At 47.8% G+C, this 22,816-nt stretch overlaps 2 protein-coding genes across 2 annotated transcripts; one reads left to right on the forward strand and one right to left on the reverse strand.

Annotated features, from left to right (window-relative positions):
* Positions 1 to 1,050: 1,050 nt before the first annotated feature.
* LOC121008619 (angio associated migratory cell protein) lies at positions 1,051 to 11,313 on the reverse strand. The gene is made up of 12 exons (XM_040441278.1): positions 11,184 to 11,313; positions 10,332 to 10,511; positions 8,822 to 8,974; positions 7,054 to 7,173; positions 6,231 to 6,370; positions 4,487 to 4,631; positions 4,224 to 4,307; positions 3,893 to 4,008; positions 3,039 to 3,142; positions 2,291 to 2,381; positions 1,621 to 1,775; positions 1,051 to 1,287 (listed from the first exon to the last, which is right to left on the reverse strand). The coding sequence occupies exons 2-12, from the start codon at positions 10,474 to 10,476 to the stop codon at positions 1,212 to 1,214; spliced, it is 1,329 nt and encodes a 442-aa protein (XP_040297212.1). The 5' UTR covers positions 10,477 to 10,511; positions 11,184 to 11,313; the 3' UTR covers positions 1,051 to 1,211.
* A 2,440-nt stretch (positions 11,314 to 13,753) lies between these two features.
* Positions 13,754 to 22,467, forward strand: PNKD (PNKD metallo-beta-lactamase domain containing). Its single transcript, XM_040441291.1, has 3 exons — positions 13,754 to 13,855; positions 14,608 to 14,797; positions 21,922 to 22,467. Exons 1-3 carry the CDS (start codon positions 13,801 to 13,803, stop codon positions 22,070 to 22,072), a joined length of 396 nt encoding a protein of 131 aa, XP_040297225.1. The 5' UTR covers positions 13,754 to 13,800; the 3' UTR covers positions 22,073 to 22,467.
* Positions 22,468 to 22,816: the final 349 nt, after the last annotated feature.

Raw genomic sequence — 22,816 nt, forward strand, 5'->3', positions numbered from 1 at the left:
CTGCATGACCAACGCTCCGTGCTATCCTATAGTAATGCTGGGGATAGCCCATAGAGAGTGAATGGAATGGCGGACACGCACGTGCATTAAGGCTTTACTCACAAAGGGTCCCCCCTGTTCTTGTGATCAGTGGGGACACAACAGTCAGCCCCCCGCCCCCCCCCCCCAGGATCATGATATAGATTTCTCGTAGGCCAACCCCTTTAAATAACATGCCTGCAGTGAATTTATTTAAGGTAATGTGCGTTTTTCCGTTCTATTCAGTAAACATTCCCAGCAGCGGTTCCTGAAGATTCCTATAGGCGAGATATATCATTTTACACATTATACATATATTTATCATCATTAGATATTATATTTTTTGTGAATGCCAAGCCTTAGAAATGCAAAAGCGACTTTATGACGAGCCCTTACATGTAAAAAAAAAATAATTATAAAAACACAGCCTTGATCCTGGTCGTCGCACTTTGGGTAAATTCGTTTATAATTAATTATATATATATATTTTGTCCCCATATTAATCCAGTTAACTCTATTTCACACCAGCGTTTTTACTGGATCCGGCAGGGTTCAGCAAAAACGCTTCCGTTACCTATAATACAGCCGTCTGCATCCGCTATGATTGGATCCGTTTGTATTATCTGTAACATAACCAAGACGGATCCGTCCCCCATTGACTTGCAGTGGGGGTAATGCCGGATCCGTCTTGCATCCGCATCCCAGGACGGAAAGCAAACTACAACATGTTGCGGTTTGCCCTCCGGTACGGGAATGCAACTAAACGGACATACATTGACAATGAAGGGGGACAAAACGGAAGCGTTTTTTTTCTTCCTGGTATTGAGCCCCTATGACGGATCTCAATACCGGAAAACTTAAACACTGGTGTGAAAGTAGCCTAAGAAATTAAGATAATGACTGAAATCAACACTTAATTCTCACGCATGGTGGCAGCCATCTTGATCTACGCTGTCCAACGTCTTCTCAGTACTGGACACCACTTAAGTCATGGCTTCCCTTCTCAGCCCCCCCCCCCCCCCAAAAAATAAAAAATAATATATATATCTCCTCTCGAAGACAGTGTGAAGGATGGATACAGGTGACCCCTCGTTTGAGTTTATATCCACCTATATACAGAAGGAATTGTCAGTAGCAAGTAAAACGCATCCACACAGAACAGAATGGGGGTGAGCGTTACAGGGCGCGGGCGTCTAACGGTCGGGCCTCTGCACGCAGAATACTTTCGCCTTGTGATCCCCAGAGGCAGTTACCACGATGGAAGCGTCTCTGAAACAGAGGAGAACATAGAGAAGGATCAATGTCACTGTGTCCTGTCGAGCCCTACAGAACTTGAAATGGGCAGTGACATCATCAGCCCAGCCTGGATAGCCCCACCCCTCAGTATGTGACATCACCAACCCCCCCCCCCCCCCCCCCCCCCCGGCACTGCTCTATGTCTACATGCATCCTCTGTGTTTTATCTGAGGCAGAACTACAGATCTTACTCACTAGTGATGTTGAAGGGTTAATATTCCGTTTTACTGCAGGCTGTAAAGAGAGCTTTGTCTGCACTGTAGCGTTTTGGCCACTAGATGTCGGCACGGCCAATTAAATACTCACTTGTTAAGTGCAAAGTCCAGAATCTCGGCGGTGTGGCCGCAGTATTCGCTGATCATTTTTCCCGATCGAGAGTCCCACAGTCTGACGGCCCCGTCCAAGCTGCAAGTGTAGACCACAGGCGAGTTGTCCTCCCAAAGGAGCTGTACGATGCCGGACTACGGAACAGAGAGGGGCGGGCGTTACACCCATCGGCATCCTGCACTTATAGTAGATTAGGGTCACATGACATGAAGGCGCGGAGCCCGGCGGCTTCCCTGTGCATATAGGAATCCTTGGGGGGAGACCTATATGTCAGAGACATGGGCCAAACACAACCTGGCTAATGTACCGGACGACTCCGTTACATCACGTGACTGAGGTACCTGTGATGTCAGCATGGGTAAAGAGCTCCATTTTTTGGGGGACACAGAGCTCCAAAGCCCCTTACATAGACATAGATTTAAAATACAATATTCGGCTGCCTGTTGACGCCACTAGGGGGAGCTCCCTACATGGTGAAATAAGACTGAACCATCACAGAGAGCGCCCTCTAATGGCTGCTCCAATGTATGCCTACAAAGGGGATTTGGAGCTCCGCAGCAGTAAAATGGTGCTCTAACCCATATAAAGACGAAGGAACATACTCAGCCTGTACAGTGCGGCCCAGGACGGGTAGATGGAGATCACTCACTTCATGTTGACACCGGTGACGTAGAGTCTGTGTAGAAATGTCGTAAACGGCAAGAGTTCCATCCAGGTAACCGACCGCAGCCAGAGGGAGACTGCAAGGACACAATATGCTCGAAATATATCTACCTTTTCATACATACATTATATATAGACATATTAGGTGATAAGTCCCTGATTGGTCATAGTCCGACTGCTGGGACCTCCACCGATCATAAGACGGGTCCTGTGCCCCCATCCCCATATGAATGAGCAGTCATCTCAATTAGTCTTATGGTGATCCAGTGTGGGGTTACTCGTACCTTTTTCGGGATTTCCAGTCTATTTGGTGCCTGTTGAATATGAAAACTGCACTTCTAAGTTCAGTAAGAACACCCCTAAAATATCTGCATACAGTGGTCTGTTCCACAGCCCATAGGGCTTCTCTCCCCAACTGACTGCACCATAGCGGATCAGACCACTGGGTACTTAGAACAGAGGGGTGCTCTAAACACATCGTGAAACACAGCACCACTACACATAAGGTTACATCAACCCTAAAGCCAATCTCTCTACAGTCTATATAAGACTATTGGCAGCAGTTCAAAAGTGTGATTTGCCATGAGATACCATGAGGTCGCAGTCATCACATCTGTGTGCCGTAATGAGTCGTCACCATCGATGTCCTGATCGTAATCCTGTGTCTAGGGTGTTTGACCGTCCTATAGACGCCCTTCATTCTCTCAGAATGCCGCATATGGCTGAGCACTTACGCGCTGCAGAATCCCACGGACTCTACCGAATTGGTTTCCGTTTCACCTTCTTCTCGCTTAGAGGCTTTGGAAACATTACTCTCTGTCCGGAAGACACCGACAACCTAGGGAAGACACAGAGGTAGCCGGGTGAGACATGCATCCCTGGGAATCCCAAGGCGGAGCCTAAAAGATCGGCTCATGGTGGGGGGGGGGGGGGGGCGGGACCTTTACAGAAACCTCCAGTGATCAGCTCTGATCGGCTGATCAATCAGCTCCTTTGTAGCGGCCACTAGTGGGGGAAAGCGGCATGACATGAAAGCTAGTTAAATGGGTTATCTCAAGATCACATAACATGTTCCAAAAAGGTATCTACCATTATTTTAAAGTACTTTAGACTTTTTTACAAAAAAAATAATTAATACCTTTTTCATTGTTTTATTTTCTTGTCTGTAACCCCCTCAGTACTGTGTGCGGGCTCATGGAGGTGACACGACCCATCTCTCTGACCTACACATGCATGCACTCCATACTTCTTTCACTCCCTCTTCTCCTCACCACCAACAGTTACTCTCCCATCTCTAGCAGCCATAAATATGGTCCGCAGTAAGCTCCCAGTCAACTCTCCTCTCCCTCTGGCAGCCATAATAATAGTCCCCAGTAAGCTCCCAGTCAACTCTCCCCTCCCCCTCTGGCAGCCATAATAATAGCCCCCAATAAGAGACAACCCCATAGACATAAGCTGTCCCCATGAGACAACCCCTCTAAGACCCCATTCCCACCATCAAACTGCACCATACAATTGTGGAGGTGTTGTCTGTAATGACAAATACTTTATTACATAGTGTTATATGACAACGAGCTGGAAGACTCACCTTCCCGGTGGCCGTGTTCACCATTTTGGTGTCGCAGTCTACAGAACCGGTGAGGATCAGGCTGCCGTCAGCATTGGAGGACACACATGTTAAGGGTCCTGTATGAGCATCAGAACCTAGAGGGACAATGGAAATCAGCCATCGAGACAACAATCATCAAAAGACGCTGCAACTTCGGCGTGAACCAAATGTTCTTCCATAAGTGAGAAAAATACGTTGTGCACGACAATGAACAATGTGAACAAAACCATCACCAGGAGCCACCTTTACATATCGCAATTCACAGAGTGTCCACTAGGAGTGCTGCAGGACAAGGATATATCCCATTTACCTTTCAAGACATGCACAGTGCTCCCCTGCTTAAGGTCCCATATCCGCACGCTTCCATCTTCATAGCCAACTACTGCGGTCTTGCCTTCAGAAGGCAAAAAAATTAAAAATAAATTAACGAAGAATTTAATTTTTGGAGGGGAATCTAAATAGGAACTGATGAAGTGAGCTACAAGTGTATATAATATACAGATAAGGGACCTAACAACAGCAGATCATCAAAAACAGCCTATGTTATCTGTCATCATCTCAAGTCAAACTCACCATCTGGTAAGAACTGTCCACAGGTAGCCGGGCAGTTGGGACCTTGAAACGTTTTACACTCTCCGCTGGGAATTTTCCACATCCAAGTATTGCCATCTGCTGTACCACAAAGTAACACGTGGGCACAAGGATGCCACTCCAACCACTGCAAGGGAAGGGATTCAATGAAACAAGTTTATACACAATTATTCTAATCTGCCCCCTGGGTACATGAATATAACTACTATAATACCGCCTCCTATGTACAAGAATATAACTACTATAATACTGCTCCTATGTACAAGAATATAACTACTATAATACTGCTCCTATGTACAATAATATAACTACTATAATACTGCTCCTATGTACAAGAATATAACTACTATAATACCACCTCCTATGTACAAGAATATAACTACTATAATACTGCTCATATGTACAAGAATATAACTACTATAATACTGCTCCTATGTACAAGAATATAACTACTATAATACTGCTCCTATGTACAAGAATATAACTACTATAATACTGCTCCTATGTACAGGAATATAACTACTATAATACTGCCTCCTATGTACAAGAATATAACTACTATAATACTGCTCCTTATGTACAAGAATATAACTACTATAATACTGCTCCTATGTACAAGGATATAACTACTATAATACTGCCTCCTATGTACAAGAATATACCTACTATAATACTGCTCCTATGTACAAGAATATACCTACTATAATACTGCTCCTATGTACAATAATATAACTACTATAATACTGCTCCTATGTACAAGAATATAACTACTATAATACTGCTCCTATGTACAAGAATATAACTACTATAATACTGCTCCCTATGTACAAGAATATAACTACTATAATACTGCCTCCTATGTACAAGAATATACCTACTATAATACTGCTCCTATGTACAAGAATATAACTAATATAATACTGCCTCCTATGTACAAGAATATAACTACTATAATACTGCCCCTATGTACAAGAATATAACTACTATAATACTGCCTCTATGTACAAGAATATAACTACTATAATACTGCTCCTATGTACAAGAATATAACTACTATAATACTGCCTCCTATGTACAAGAATATAACTACTATAATACTGCTCCTATGTACAAGAATATAACTGCTATAATACTGCTCCTATGTACAATAATATAACTACTATAATACTGCTCCTATGTACAAGAATATAACTACTATAATACTGCCTCCTATGTACAAGAATATAACTACTATAATACTGCCTCCTATGTACAAGAATATAACTACTATAATACTGCTCCTATGTACAAGAATATAACTACTATAATACTGCTCCTATGTACAAGAATATAACTACTATAATACTGCTCCTATGTACAAGAATATAACTACTATAATACTGCCTCCTATGTACAATAATATAACTACTATAATACTGCTCCTATGTACAAGAATATAACTACTATAATACTGCTCCTATGTACAGGAATATAACTGCTATAATACTGCTCCTATGTACAAGAATATAACTACTATAATACTGCCTCCTATATACAAGAATATAACTACTATAATACTGCCTCCTATATACAAGAATATAACTACTATAATACTGCCTCCTATGTACAAGAATATAACTACTATAATACTGCCTCCTATGTACAAGAATATAACTACTATAATACTGCTCCTATGTACAAGAATATAACTACTATAATACTGCTCCTATGGAGAAAAACCTCTTACTTCAAGGTCAGTCACTTCAAATGACCAGATCTCCTTTGTGTCCTCCACCTTCCACACCTTGATGAGACCGCTCATGTCTCCCGTAGCCACCATGGTAGAGTCATGACTGAATGCCGCGCAGGTGACCGAGTCCTTGTGACCTGGAAAATGTTGATGGATGCAGATCAGGAGGTTGCGGTGCTATACATCAGCATGAAGCCGCTGCACAGTAATGAATAAAATGCAAACTACGACCTCTGTAACTATACTGCCTATGGCTCAGGACAATCCCAGCATCTGACAGGTTTGATGTTTAAGGGGTTTTGTAATCAGCCATATTCATGGCATATTGACTGGACCTGATTAAAAGGGTTTTCCGAGATTTTAATACTGAAGACCTATCATACCGATCATCGGTATCTGATTAAGACCCGGGGCCCATGCCAATCAGCTGTTTGAGAAGGCACCGGCACTTCTGTGAGCGCCAGGCCTTCTCTCAGCTCACCAAGCACAGCGCCGTAGCGGCTGTACTTGGTATCGCGCTCAGCCCAATTCACTTCTATGGGGCTGAGCTGCTTCTAGTCCACGTGACATCAATGGTCTAGGAAAAGCTGCAAGAAGGCTGTAGCACTGCTGGGAGCTTCTCAAACAGCTGATCGGGGGGGGGGGGGGGGGGCCCAGCTGTCAGACCACCGCCAATCGGATACTGGTGACCTGGTCTGAGAATAAGTCTTCCGTATTAAAACCCCTTTAAATACTCAGCAATAGGGGTGCGCTAGGTATTGAGGTTCACTGTGCCTCACGTAGAATGAGAGAATCCATGTATGTTCTATATGATAGTTACCCGTGCACTCAAACAGCGTCTCGCCATCACTTATTCTCCATACACAGGCCTTATCGTCTTCTCCTCCGGTCACAGCGAGAGCGCTCTCCTTGGGGTCCAGGCCGACGCAGAACACAGAAGCTGCCAAGAAACAGAGCAGTGACATGACAGACATATTCACGGGGGCCACAAACTGCGCCGATCCACACAATCACTTAGTATGGAGCAGAGCGGCTGATACATTGTATCCCTGCAGGAGAACTGTAACGTACATTGTATCCCTGCAGGAGAACTGTAACGTACATTGTATCCCTGCAGGAGAACAGTAACGTACATTGTATCCCTGCAGGAGAACTGTAACATACATTGTATCCCTGCAGGAGCACTGTAACGTACATTGTATCCCTGCAGGAGAACTGTAACGTACATTGTATCCCTGCAGGAGAACTGTAACGTACATTGTATCCCTGCAGGAGAACTGTAACATACATTGTATCCCTGCAGGAGAACTGTAACATACATTGTATCCCTGCAGGAGCACTGTAACGTACATTGTATCCCTGCAGGAGAACTGTAACGTACATTGTATCCCTGCAGGAGAACTGTAACGTACATTGTATCCCTGCAGGAGAACTGTAACATACATTGTATCCCTGCAGGAGAACTGTAACATACATTGTATCCCTGCAGGAGAACTGTAACATACATTGTATCCCTGCAGGAGAACTGTAACGTACATTGTATCCCTGCAGGAGAACTGTAACATACATTGTATCCCTGCAGGAGAACTGTAACATACATTGTATCCCTGCCGGAGCACTGTAACGTACATTGTATCCCTGCAGGAGAACTGTAACGTACATTGTATCCCTGCAGGAGAACTGTAACGTACATTGTATCCCTGCAGGAGAACTGTAACGTACATTGTATCCCTGCAGGAGAACTGTAACATACATTGTATCCCTGCAGGAGAACTGTAACGTACATTGTATCCCTGCAGGAGAACTGTAACGTACATTGTATCCCTGCAGGAGAACTGTAACATACATTGTATCCCTGCAGGAGAACTGTAACATACATTGTATCCCTGCAGGAGAACTGTAACGTACATTGTATCCCTGCAGGAGAACTGTAACATACATTGTATCCCTGCAGGAGAACTGTAACGTACATTGTATCCCTGCAGGAGAACTGTAACGTACATTGTATCCCTGCAGGAGAACTGTAACGTACATTGTATCCCTGCAGGAGCACTGTAACGTACATTGTATCCCTGCAGGAGAACTGTAACATACATTGTATCCCTGCAGGAGAACTGTAACGTACATTGTATCCCTGCAGGAGAACTGTAACGTACATTGTATCCCTGCAGGAGAACTGTAACGTACATTGTATCCCTGCAGGAGAACTGTAACATACATTGCATCCCTGCAGGAGAACTGTAACGTACATTGTATCCCTGCAGGAGAACTGTAACGTACATTGCATCCCTGCAGGAGAACTGTAACGTACATTGTATCCCTGCAGGAGAACTGTAACGTACATTGTATCCCTGCAGGAGAACTGTAACGTACATTGTATCCCTGCAGGAGAACTGTAACATATTGATCTGGATTTCGGAGATACTGAAGCTGCACTTGTAGCAAACTGTCAGCTGTGAGATGCAGCCGATCATCTGGATGTAAAGAAAAGTGTTTCAACTCACAGACAGCAAGCAGAGATATTGGAAATGGTAAGAAATAATAATTCATGTTAAGTCATTGATGCAGTAGTCCGGTCCTGCACCTACCCGTGTGATTGGAGTAAGTCAGCTCGCTGTCGTCATGGGGTTCGGCTCCTTCCTCCACCCCCTCGTCTTCCGTCTCCCATTCCTCGACTGCCATTTCTCCATCTTCTGGTTCATCTGCAAAATCCACGTCCTCCATGTCACTGGCCAGGTCATCTGCGGAGCAGAGGGGGACGTTAGCTTGAGTGACCCACGCCAGAGCCTGCCGCTCAAGGGTTGGGGGTCAGGGATGCATTTAGTGTAGAGAGGCAAGAGCACTGTAGCATTAAGGAGCCCCCGGTGGACACCTGCCGGAATGGCGCGCACAAGATTAAAGTTCTTCCTCAGTGATAACTAGAACGTAAAGTTACGCTTAACCCCTTCCTAACATGCGCCTAGTAAACGTGAGCCGCCATACCATCACAGTGCGGGCTCTGTGATAATGCCCATGCCATCACGTGTGGGTCAAGGCTGTATTAGGCAGCTGACACTCTGGGCTTGGAGCTAACTCCGATCCCAGCAGTTTAACCCTTTATTAGGTGCGGCCCATCTGAGCACGTAAAAGTTTAGAGGGAGCGAGAAAAACAAGCTGCCCAATGACAAAAAAATAAAAGAAAAAGATACAGCATTTGAAATTGGGAAGTGAAAAAAAAAAATAATAAACCTGTGTCCTTAACGGATTAAACGGATCTTTCCTAGCGCTGCGAGATTCTCTTTAAGATGCCCAGGAATGGTTAAAGTGGTATCACAGCCATACATCAGTATTTGATCAGTGGGGGTCCGACCCCCGTCACCCCCGCCGATCAGCTGTTTGAAGAGAAGTCAGCGATCGTACGAGTTCCACTCCGCAACGTCTCAGCAGCGGCGCAGTGTAGTTACTCCATTCACTTGTATTTACACTGCGTACCATCGCTGCCTCCTCTTCAAAGAGCTGATCGGCGGGGGGCGCCGGGAGTCGGACCCCCACTAATCAGATATTGACGGCCTGTCCTGAGGATAGTCATCAATATGTACCGATTGCACAACTCCTTTACTACCCTCTGCATATAAGCAAGAATGTTTGAATTCACTGTCAGGCAGCAGAGGTCTTGAAAGCGATGAGGAAATGAAACTCAAAGAGGAAATTTATCGCACCCTGCGCTCTGAAACTTTTTGCTTTGCAACTTTTTGGGTTTAGTGACGCAACAATTTTGCTACTTTTTGCATTTTTACAGCCATCCCTGCAGTGTAAATAATTGGACTGGATGAGCCCCTATTAAAGGGGGCGTCTCATGAGACTGGCAGGCGAAGGATCCACTCCCAGCACCTGTTGGGGACATATAGGAAAACGTAGTAGTACATGGCGGTGATACAAACAGATGGGCAGCCGTTTCGGCCATGGTCCCAGTGGTGCCCCCTGGGGATCCGCTCCTCGTTGCTCTGTGCAGGCCGATCAGCCAATATCCAGTGAATGACGACCAGAGGGCGGCAATCTTCATAGGAGCCCCATGCCACCAATACACGAGGGGCTCTGACCGCCCTCCTGAACACCTACCTGGGTCTGGTTCTGCTTCATTTAGCTCCAGAACCTCAATGATCTCTTCATCCTCATGAAAGTCCACTGCGGCTGCTGCGGCGCCTCCTTCTTCCGGCTCTGGACTGGCTGATCCAGAGCCGCCTCCGTCACCGGCTCCTTCCATCACTTTCTGAGCACCGGGACACAGGGCGGCACTTTCTGAAAATGAGAGCAAGAGGAATAGAATACTAGACAGTGCAGACCGACACAGAGGAACTTAATAGCTGTCAATGTTCAGGTTGAGTTCACACACAACAGGTTTATTGCAGAATCTTCTGCGTCTATTACATGGGGGAGGCGGGGGGGGGGGGCATAACGCTTAACTTTTTATAAGATCTCTCATTGCCATCAGTGAATGGAAACATCCACATGCTGACAACCTGTACAGCTTTTATAGTATTTTATACACAGGTCTGTTACACATAACAGACACTAATGTTTCTCCGGCCCTGAGGGTTTGCTACAATGTATCAGCCATCACTCATTCACCAAATACAACTGTAACAAACCCTCAGCAACTGGGTGTCTAAGTTCTTTACATGTTTTCAGCCTCCAGATGTAAACAGGAATGCTTCCACCCAATGACAGCAAGCAGTGATCTTGAAAATGGCAAACACTTGCACAATTGGAATGGACAGAAGGAGCCTGGTTACCTGACCCTAAACTGTGGGCATCACAGGCCTGAGCCCCCTGCTTCCCTCACATATGCTCAAGAAGTCATCTATGACCCACCAGGGGACCCCCAACTAACCCCTCTCCCCACACGCCCCGTGCCCTACTGCTGCCACCAGGGGGCCCCATGTTTATCCCAGGACCTCCGAGAGCACTTACAGTACAGACTAGCAGAGGAATGAGGCGCCCATGGGATCCGCTCCGGCCTGACACACGTGGGCGCTCCTCCTTCCCAGCACACGGCGAAACCTAACCTGAACCGTCAGCTGGGACGAGGGCGGTACACACCGCAACCAATAGCATGACAGGTTGTCAGACGGTAACCAATCAGAAGCAGCTCCCCTCCCAGCAAATCAGAGTGACAACGCACTTCGCGCACGTAAACAAGGTGCAGAGCGCATGCTCGCCGCGATGGATTTTGGGAGTTGTAGTGTTATATGCGTTCTTCTGGTTAGTGGGCGGAAGAGTGTCCTAAGTTTAGGAAAGTAAACAGGAAAGACAGTATAAAAGATCCCCCACAACAGTGTCATCCACAGATCCCCCACAACAGTGTCATCCACAGATCCCCCACAACAGTGTCATCCACAGATCCCCCATAACAGTGTCATCCACAGATCCCCCATAACAGTGTCATCCACAGATCCCCATAACAGTGTCATCCACAGATCCCCCATAACAGTGTCATCCACAGATCCCCCATAACAGTGTCATCCACAGATCCCCTACAACAGTGTCATCCACAGATCCCCCCTAACAGTGCCATCCACAGATCCCCCATAACAGTGTCATCCACAGATCGCCCCATAACAGTGTCATCCACAGATCCCCCATAACAGTGTCAGCCACGGATCCCCCATAACAGTGTCATCCACAGATTCCCCATAACAGTGTCATCCACAGATCCCCCCTAACAGTGCCATCCACAGATCCCCCATAACAGTGTCATCCACAGATCGCCCCATAACAGTGTCATCCACAGATCCCCCATAACAGTGTCAGCCACGGATCCCCCATAACAGTGTCATCCACAGATCCCCCATAACAGTGTCATCCACAGATCCCCCATAACAGTGTCATCCACAGATCCCCATAACAGTGTCATCCACAGATCCCCCATAACAGTGTCATCCACAGATCCCCCATAACAGTGTCATCCACAGATCCCCCATAACAGTGTCATCCACAGATCCCCTACAACAGTGTCATCCACAGATCCCCCCTAACAGTGCCATCCACAGATCCCCCATAACAGTGTCATCCACAGATCGCCCCATAACAGTGTCATCCACAGATCCCCCATAACAGTGTCAGCCACGGATCCCCCATAACAGTGTCATCCACAGATTCCCCATAACAGTGTCATCCACAGATCCCCCCTAACAGTGCCATCCACAGATCCCCCATAACAGTGTCATCCACAGATCGCCCCATAACAGTGTCATCCACAGATTCCCCATAACAGTGTCATCCACAGATCCCCCATAACAGTGTCAGCCACGGATCCCCCATAACAGTGTCATCCACAGATTCCCCCATAACAGTGTCATCCACAGATCCCCCATAACAGTGTCATCCACAGATCCCCCATAACAGTGTCATCCACAGATCCCCCATAACAGTGTCATCCACAGATCCCCCATAACAGTGTCATCCACAGATCCCCCATAACAGTGTCATCCACAGATCCCCCATAACAGTGTCATCCACAGATCCCCCATAACAGTGTCATCCACAGATCCCCCATAACAGTGTCATCCACAGATCCCCCATAACAGTGTCATCCACAGATCCCCCATAACAGTGTCATCCACAGATCCCCCATAACAGTGTCAGCCACGGATCCCCCATAACAGTGCCATCCACAGATCCCCCATAACAATGACCTAACAAATATGAAGGGCTGATTTCAGTTTAGTTAGTTGATGTCTATGGAGGTGCAATATTACGGTATGTGGCGCTGCATATAAATGGTTGTGGACCCTTGCGCAGACTTGTTTCCGGGCCCAGGATCTTCAGGTCACCTGTCTGCTGACAATTTGTGGGACATGAAGGCACTCAGTTATGAGGGTAGTACAGCAGACCCCAGTGATCTCGGCAGGGGGGACCCCATCACTTTGTTGTTTGGGGTACGGTTCTTTAAACGATCCATAGTTTAGGAATTGTTAGATTGTCAGGCTACTTTCACACTAGCGTTATTCTTTTCCGGCATAGAGTTCCGTCACAGGGAAAGAGCTGATCCTAATGCATTCTGAATGGAGAGCGATCCGTTCAGGATGCATCAGTTCAGTCCCTCTTCCGTTTTTTGGGTGGAGAAAATACCGCAGCATGCTGAAGTTTTCTCTCCGGCCAAAAATCCTGAACACTTGTCGGAATGCCGGATCCGGTACTAAGTGTTCCGGAAAACCGGATCCAGTTTCCTGATCTGCGCATGCACAGACCTTTACAAATGTGAAAAAAATTAATACCGGATCCGTCTTTACGGATGAGAACCGGAGAGACGGATCTGGTATTGCAATGCATTTGTCAGATGGATCCGCATCTGGATCCGTCTCACAAATGCATCCGTTTGCGTCCGGACGTAACTGCCTGCCGGAATCCTCTGCCGCAAGTGAGAAAGGAGCCGAAATTCTATTGTTTATTTCATTTCTTGCTGTTTATAAAATGAGGATCTGAAAACAAGAGCAGAGAATCGGTAAAAGACTACAACTCCCACAATGCTTTGCGTTCAGCAGGAAGCAGCTTTAGAAACTGTGCTGCAGGCCGGGCTCAGTGCAAGATGGCAGCTTCCAGGGCGGCAGTGCTGCTGTCAGGGGGTGTCAGGAGCTGCAAGGGTAATGGGGGCACAGCATGAGTGAGGAGGCCTGCAGGGTGCAGAGCTATGGGGGGTGCTGGGAATTGTAGTGCTTCTCTGTTACATTGGCTTATTCATGTTGTGTTTTGTGATTTTAATTTAGTTTTACCTTTTTATCACTGCACAGTACTACTTCTCATAGTCTCTATATTGTGTATAGACCGGTGCACAGTACTACTTCCCATAGTCTCTATATTGTGTGTAGACCGGTGCACAGTACTACTTCCCATTCTCTATATTGTGTGTAGACCGGTGCACAGTACTACTTCCCATAGTCTCTGTATTGTGTATAGACTGGTGCACAGTACTACTTCCCATAGTCTCTATATTGTGTATAGACCGGTGCACAGTACTACTTCACAGTCTCTATATTGTGTGTAGACCTGTGCACAGTACTACTTCACATAGTCTCTATATTGTGTGTAGACCTGTGCACAGTACTACTTCACATAGTCTCTATATTGTGTGTAGACCTGTGCACAGTACTACTTCCTATTCTCTATATTGTGTGTAGACCAGTGCACAGTACTACTTCCCATTCTCTATATTGTGTGTAGACGGGTGCACAGTACTACTTCACATTCTCTATATTGTGTGTAGACGGGTGCACAGTACTACTTCACATAGTCTCTATATTGCGTGTAGACCGGTGCACAGTACTACTTCCCATTCTCTATATTGTGTGTAGACCAGTGCACAGTACTACTTTCCCTTTTATGTCTATGGTTTCAGACTCTCTTCTGGGCGCCGTCTGTAGAAGGACCCTCTTCCCGAGACCCTCAATAGCGGAAATTGCTAAATCCGTGCACAGCGCGTCTCCATTATGTGCAGCCCCAAAGAATGAGGAGCCCGTGCACAGAAGCAGCATGTACGTCGCTGGGGCCAAGGGCCAAAATCCTATGAAGAAAGTGGGGATTGCATGGTAAGTGGAAGAGTCTGCAGATCGCCCCAATATACCCCCCCCCCCCCCCCCATGTCACATGGGGTTAACATTCACTGGTCTAATAATGGACATCTGGGTCCAGGGTAGTGACAATTCTACAGGCTTCAGAGCTGAAATCTCCCAGCATTTTCTTTTCATGGAGTATCTGTACTGAGCTTACTCTGCTGATTTGGGTTCAACTTCACATTAGATACGGTACAGACACCCCTTTCATTGTCCCTTATATAATAGTGAGTGCAGCTCTGGAGTATAATACAGGATGTAACTCAGGATCAGTACAGGATAAGTAATGTATGTACACAGTGACTGCACCAGCAGAATAGTGAGTGCAGCTCTGGAGTATAATACAGGATGTAACTCAGGATCAGTACAGGATAAGTAATGTAATGTATGTACACAGTGACTTTACTAGCAGAATAGTGAGTGCAGCTCTGGAGTATAATACAGGATGTAACTCAGGATCGGTACAGGGTAAGTAATGTATGTACACAGTGACTGCACCAGCAGAATAGTGAGTGCAGCTCTGAAGTATAATACAGGATGTAACTCAGGATCATTACAGGATAAGTAATGTATGTACACAGTGACTGCACCAGCAGAATAGTGAGTGCAGCTCTGGAGTATAATGCAGGATGTAACTCAAGATCAGTACAGGATAAGTAATGTAATGTATGTACACAGTGACTGCACCAGCAGAATAGTGAGTGCAGCTCTGAAGTATAATACAGGATGTAACTCAGGATCAGTACAGGATAAGTAATGTAATGTATGTACACAGTGACTGCACCAGCAGAATAGTGAGTGCAGCTCTGGAGTATAATACAGGATGTAACTCAGGATAAGTAATGTAATGTATGTACACAGTGACTGCACCAGCAGAATAGTGAGTGCAGCTCTGGAGTATAATACAGGATGTAACTTAATGATTTTCCTATTTCATGACGTAAAGTCATAGTTTTATTAAAGACACGGAGGCGAGTATTGCATAATCCTTCTTTACTGAACCACCAATAGCAGCAAAGAGAAAAATTTACATATAAGGAACCATAGCAACCAAGGTCCCTCCCCACTGGCCCCTATAATAGGCCTCTCTTCCTCTGTGACTTCCTCTTTCTTTGATCCTCTGGTGCTGACATCCCGAACATCCCAACGGTAACTCTGAACTGAACCGACATCACGAACATCACAACGATGACTCCAAACTTCAACTGGAACAGACAGTCCAACGCCCAGCAGCGTAATCAACTAGCCAACCAGGCTAAACTGTAGAACATATCCTCCGGAAAACACGGCATACTGCAACGGAAAGACTTCATCCTGGAAAATAAAACAGACCATAGGCCTAGGTGAAACAACATCTCCAGACAGAATGTCCAGACGCCACCTTCGCCACTGGAAAAACAGGTGACAAGTGACCGAACACAATAAGAATTGTAATAAATAACATGAAATACAATGTCAATGCAAGAACATTAGGACAATAAAACCTAAAACACAATAACTTAAAAGGTTAATAATACATAGAGGTAATGATACGTGACCCCTGTAACCAAAAACTGCGAGAAAAAACCCAAGGGAGGGAATAGGGTGGGCAATACTCGCCTCCGTGTCTTTAATAAAACTATGACTTTACGTCATGAAATAGGAAAATCATTAAGTTTTACAGCAAGACACGGAGGCTTCGTATTGCAAGTTCAAAGCCCGTCAATGATTGAAGCAAATAAATTAGGTGGAGGACGGAAATAGAACTCCCTGAAAGTGGTCACATTGGACCAATCAGCCAGGCGCATAACATCCTCTAATCTGGCACCCGAAACCGCCAAGGCGGTGGCAGAGGCCCCACGCGCAGAATGGGCCGTGAAGACAGACGTGTCTACACCAGCTAATGACATGACCCATTTAAGCCAGCGTGCTAACGTGGGGCTAGAAACCGGTCCAAAAGGATGACGAATAGAAATGAACAGCTGAGAACTGTTCGGAGACCGATGCGCCAGAGTCCTGGACTCGTATTCTTTAAGGCACGCCACTGGACATAAAATCGGAGAGTCAGGAAAACTGGGGTAGGACACGAAACGTATGTTGGTCTTCGTGCGACGCGAGATGTTGAAAGTAACCCCCTCCGGGGTAAAGGAGCGCGCGTCGTGATCAAGAGCCCTCACATCTGAGACCCTCTTGCATGAAATGAGGCAAAATAACGTCAAGAGCTTAGCTGACAATTGCCTAATTGTGAGGTCAGAGTTCTCGGGCCAGGAGGACAAGAAGGTAAGGACCAGGGTCACGTCCCATGTAGTGGAAAAACGAGGACGCGGGGGACGAGATAAACGAGCCCCCCTTAACAGGCGAGAAACAGACGGATGTTGGCCAGCCGCGACTCCCTCGAAGCCCGCATGGGTAGAAGAGATAGCGGACCTAAAAAGGTTAATGGTCCGATATGCCTTCCCCGCCTCGAAGAGAGAGGTGAGAAACTCTAGCAGGTGGGTTACAGGTGCCGAAACGGGATCCAAGTCCCGTTCCACGCACCAGTTAGCCCAAGTTCTCCAGGCTGCCCGGTACGACTTCCTAGTGCCGGGAGCCCATGCACTGTCCAATAGCTGTCGAGTTGCTGCCGAAACTCCCTCGAACGATCCAGGTGTCCGGAGATCCGGCATGCCAGCAGCCGCAGGGATCCGTCGAGTAAAAGGGGATGTTGTAGTCCCAGAGGGTTGTGGAGGAGATCCGACCGGGTCGGGAGAAGTACAGGAATCTCCACTAGAATCCTCAGCAACGAGGGGAACCAGACCTGAGACCCCCAGAACGGTACCACAAGAACTAGGTCCGCCTGCTGACGAATCACCTGCAAGAGTGTCCTCGGAATCATCGAGAATGGGGGAAACGCGTACAGGCGGGATACCGACCAATCCTGGAGGAACGCATCCACTGCTAATGCTTCCGGGTCCGGACGCCAGCTGTAAAAACGGGTGAGCTGTCTGTTCAGCCGTGAAGCGAACAGGTCGATAGACATCGGACCCCACAATTCCGAGATAGCTGAGAAGACCAGAGGGTCCAATTGCCAATCGCTGCCATCCGATAGGTAGCGCGAGTTCCAATCCGCCTGGACGTTGCTCAGTCCCGGTAGGTACTCCGCCTGGACCATGATGTCCCTGGCTAGGCAAAATGTCCAAAAGTCTTTGGCCAGACGAGCCAACGTCGCTGAGCGAGTACCCCCCAAACGGTTGACATACTGGACTGCTGATATATTGTCCATACGTAACTTGATGCAAGCGTTGGCGATCCCGTTGGAAAAACTCCTCACCGCGAAAGATCCTGCCAGGAGCTCCAAAGCATTGATGTGCAGGAGGGACTCCTCCGCTGACCATGGGCCTCCCGTAGATACACCATTGCAATGGGCGCCCCAACCCTGGAGGCTCGCATCTGATTCTATGGTCAACTCTGGCAGGGAGCCGAAAATCGCCCTGCCGTTCCACGCCTCCAGATTGGCTATCCACCAACTCAATTCCTCTCGGGCCTCCGAATCCAGGACCACCGCGTCCGCAAAGGATGCACCGGTCCGAAGATGGGCGATCTTCAGACGCTGGAGCGCACGGTAATGTAATGGGGCTGGAAACACCGCCTGGATGGATGAGGCTAACAGACCGATGATGCGGGCCAGATGACGCAATGAGAGATGGGGTATGAGAAGCGCATGTCTCAGTTCCTTGCGGATCGCCCGCAATTTTGCCGTCGGCAGACTGAGGGACTCCGAGAGAGAATCCACCGTGAATCCTAAGAATTCCATCTTCTGAGTCGGGATGAGGCAGGACTTCTCTATGTTGAGGAGGAATCCGAGATCTGAAAGCAAATCCGACGTCCACTGGAGATGTTCCAGTAACCCCACCCTGGATTCGTGCATCAGAAGGATGTCGTCCAGGTAAATAATTAGGCGGACGCCCCGAGTCCTCAACCATGACACGACCGGACGCAGCAACTTGGTGAAGCACCAAGGAGCTGACGACAGTCCGAATGGCAGACAGGTGAACCTCCAGACCTCGCCGTTCCACCTGAACTGGAGTAGGTCCCTGGAGTGAGTGGCCACTGGGACCGTCAGGTAGGCATCCTTCAGGTCCAGCTTTACCATCCAGTCCCCAGGAACTAACAAGTCCCGAAGAAGATGGATCCCCTCCATTTTGAAATGCCGGTAGCGAACTACCGCATTCAGCGCGCGCAGATTGATAACTGGCCTCATCTGTCCACCCTTCTTCTGGACAAGGAAGATATTGCTGATCACCGCCCCACGTGATGGGGACGCTCGTTCTATCGCCCGCTTCTGTCTGAGGGAGCACAACTCCGCGTCGACCAGAGCGCAAGCTGTGTGTGACAGGGGGACAAGTGGCGGGGAGGGGACAACGTAGGGAGACCCCGTGAGCTCTATGTGAAATCCCTTGACCGTGGTGAGGACCCACGGGTCTGAGGTAATGACACTCCAAGCGTGGGAAAAACGCTGGAGTCTGCCCCCTACACAAGGAACCATAGAATCCCCGGTCAGAGGAGCACTTACCCAAGGGTCTGCGATGGTTGGGGTTGCCCCGGAAGGAACGAGAACGCCACTGGTTTCCTCTGGAGGCGAAGAAAGGAGACGGGTTGCGTTGCTCCTGGAAGGATGGACGATGTCCACCGGCACCTCTATTTGCTCCGCGGGCCTGGAAACTAGCACGGCCGGACAGGCGGCCCCTACCACTGCCGGCCCGATGAGAGACCCGTCCGTGAAACACCCTGCGCATCGAACTCTGGGCCTTATCAAGCGCAGTAAAGGTGCCCACAAAACGGCCCATGTCCTTAATGAAGGACTCACCGAAAAGGAGGCCCTGGGCTTCCTTTCCCGCCTCAGTGAGCGCCAAGTTAGCTAACTTAGGGTCTATCTTGAAAAGGATAGACTTGCGCCTCTCAATCGCCACTGAAGTATTGGCGTTGCCGGTAAGGCAAATGGCCCTCTGGGCCCAGCCCCGTAACTCCTCGTGGTCTATTGGGGATCCCTCACTCCTGGCTGCCTCGGCCATCTCCAAGATCTTGGTAAGTGGGCCGAGGACATCTAGGATCTTGTCCTGGCAGCTACGAAGAGCCGAATCCAGGCCCTTCTTTGAGTTCCAGCCAGTTTTGGTTAGAAACTGAGCCATTTTGGGATCCACTATTGGGGTCTCGCACACCTTATTAGGAACCAATGGCCTGGGACACTCAGCCCTGAGTTTGTTGCGTGAATCGCGGGAAAGCGAGTGACGCACCCAGTGCTCCAAATAAGCCCCTACATGAGGGGAGGGGAGCCATTCCGCCGAACGCGGGTGGTGCAACGATTCGGGGTCAAACATAGGTTCTCCCGAATCATCCAGAACCGCCACAGATAGGGAAGCGGTACAAGGGGACACCACATCCCTGGCAGAGGAGGTAGCTGCAACTGCAGCCGAGGGGCCCTGAACTGGGGGGGTGACATCCTCCTCCGCCTCATAATCCATATCCGCGAATGCCTCCTCGTCTGAAGCTCTGTCAGAGCCAGACAATTCCGGGGATTGCGCTCTTGCGCTTTTCCATGTCCGCGCCCGTTCTGCCCGGCGGGAAAGGGCCCTCTTCCGTGGTCTAAGCACGGTCTCTGGGGTGGCAATATGCGCACCAGTCAAAACCTCCTCTACAAAAGGAGAGTCATTTGAGGTAGGCTGCGGAGTGGCAATGGGATCCTGCACAGGTAAATTGGAAGGTGGGACGGCCAGGGCCTGGGTAATGGTCTGAGAAAGGATGGATGACATGGAGCCCATGGCTGCCATGATCGCATCCGACACTGATCGCTGTAGAGCCAGCGCCTGGGCATCCACATGAGAGGGGCCGGATCCCTCAGGGGGGGAGGGGGGCCTGCCGGCAGACCGAGGGGACGTAGGTACAGACATAACTGCCACTGGCCTGGCTAAAGTGCTACCCGGTGAAAGTAACTCACTGTGAAGAGCTGAGATGCCTGAGGAGAACCCTGGAGGCTAGAAGGCAGAGGGAGCAGCAGGAGCCGCCGACCGTGCTGTAAGTAGAAAGCGACTGGCCGGAAGGAGCAGGAGACGCTGTAGCTCCGCCCCCAAAAGCCCGCGAATCGCGGCAGCCAAACGCAAGATGGCCGCCGAGATCTCGCGAGATCTCGCTGTCCCACCGCACAGCAAGCGCCAGGAACGAAGCCGCCGTCCACAGGGACGGAGGATCCGCCCACCATATGCCGGGAACCTAAGTGATCCAGAGGTAGGACTCACAATGTGTCAAAAGACCACTGGCTAGGGCAGAGAACCCCCCCGGAACTAAGGGTAAGGGAAAACCGAGGGGGGGTGGGGGTGGGGGGGCGCGGGAAAACGGCAACCGAAGCAACTCAGCGCAATGCAAATAAAACAATACACCCCAGCAATAAGCCGAATGCATGAGGCAAAGGGGAGCGCTGCGAGCATGCAGGGTTAGTCACCCTGGGGTAAACAGCGCAAAGACACCAAATATAAATGACACAAGCATAAATAAGATGTACTTAACTTGGTGGCAGCAGCAAAGAAAGAGGAAGTCACAGAGGAAGAGAGGCCTATTATAGGGGCCAGTGGGGAGGGACCTTGGTTGCTATGGTTCCTTATATGTAAATTTTTCTCTTTGCTGCTATTGGTGGTTCAGTAAAGAAGGATTATGCAATACTCGCCTCCGTGTCTTGCTGTAAAACTCAGGATCAGTACAGGATAAGTAATGTATGTACACAGTGACTGCACCAGCAGAATAGTGAGTGCAGCTCTGGAGTATAATACAGGATGTAACTCAGGATCAGTACAGGATAAGTAATGTAATGTATGTACACAGAGACTGCACCAGCAGAATAGTGAGTGCAGCTCTGGAGTATAATACAGGATGTAACTCAGGATAAGTAATGTATGTACACAGTGACTGCACCAGCAGAATAGTGAGTGCAGCTCTGGAGCATCAGTACATGTTAAGTAATGTAATGTGTATATGCACGTAGACAAGATCAGTGTGTATCTGGAGAGGATATAAGTGGGTTAATGGTAATCTGTTATTAGGTTGCTGTAAAGTTCGTCAGCCCCACAGACGTCCTGTTATTTGTACCGCAGGGTGATCGGCTTGCCTTCCGGCATTCTGCTGTTTTTGTTTGCAAAGAACAAAGTTGACAAGAGGCGCTTGGAGCAGATGAAGGCTCTACAGAGGATGAGGGACGCTAACAAGGGGGAATACATGAGCGAGAGGTTCACCAAATCTGTGTAGTCGCTGGAGCTGCGCCCCCTGCTGCTCATGAGACAGAATTGCCTTCCTCTGATATTACACCTGCCTCGTTTTCTGCACAATAATTAACCAGTTCATATCCAGGAACAGATCCCCATAGTGGAGACATCCGGATATGTTACCATCACTGAGATCTCCAGGGTCATACGAGGTGTCAAGCTGATCTAAACTTATTACCCTTTTTATGCATTCAAATATGTTTTTGTTTAATAAAATGTATATAAGTTAAAGTTACCAAAAATGATTTTATGTTTGAATCTTCCTATAAAATAATTTAGGGGGAGATTTATCAAGCTGGTGTAAAGTAGAACTGGCTCAGCTACCCAAAGCAGCCGGTATGGCCACTATTAGGCGGGTGTTGTTTTTTTTTGCATTTTTATTTTTTTTAAGGTAAAAAAAACAGCAGCTCCAGATGCTCAATGGAAACAAGCAAAGTCATATTTTTTTCAACTTTGAGGTGGATTTTTTTTGTGGTCAACGGCATTTTCATTTTTATCGAGCTGCATCTGGATGTGATGTTTTGTTTTTAGCCATTTTGCCATAGACTTTTCTAGGAAATAAACTGAAAATTATTATTTTTTTATTAAAACACTAGGATTTCTTGGCAATGTTTACAAGCCAAAAAACAACAAAAACCGTAATATGGCAGCTCCCTAACAGCAGTGGACACTGTGGCACCCCCAAAGATCAGCTGTTTTGGGCAGCCACGAGCACTGGACACTAGGA

This window comes from Bufo bufo, chromosome 7 (genome assembly GCF_905171765.1).
Source record: "Bufo bufo chromosome 7, aBufBuf1.1, whole genome shotgun sequence".
NCBI lineage: Eukaryota > Metazoa > Chordata > Amphibia > Anura > Bufonidae > Bufo > Bufo bufo.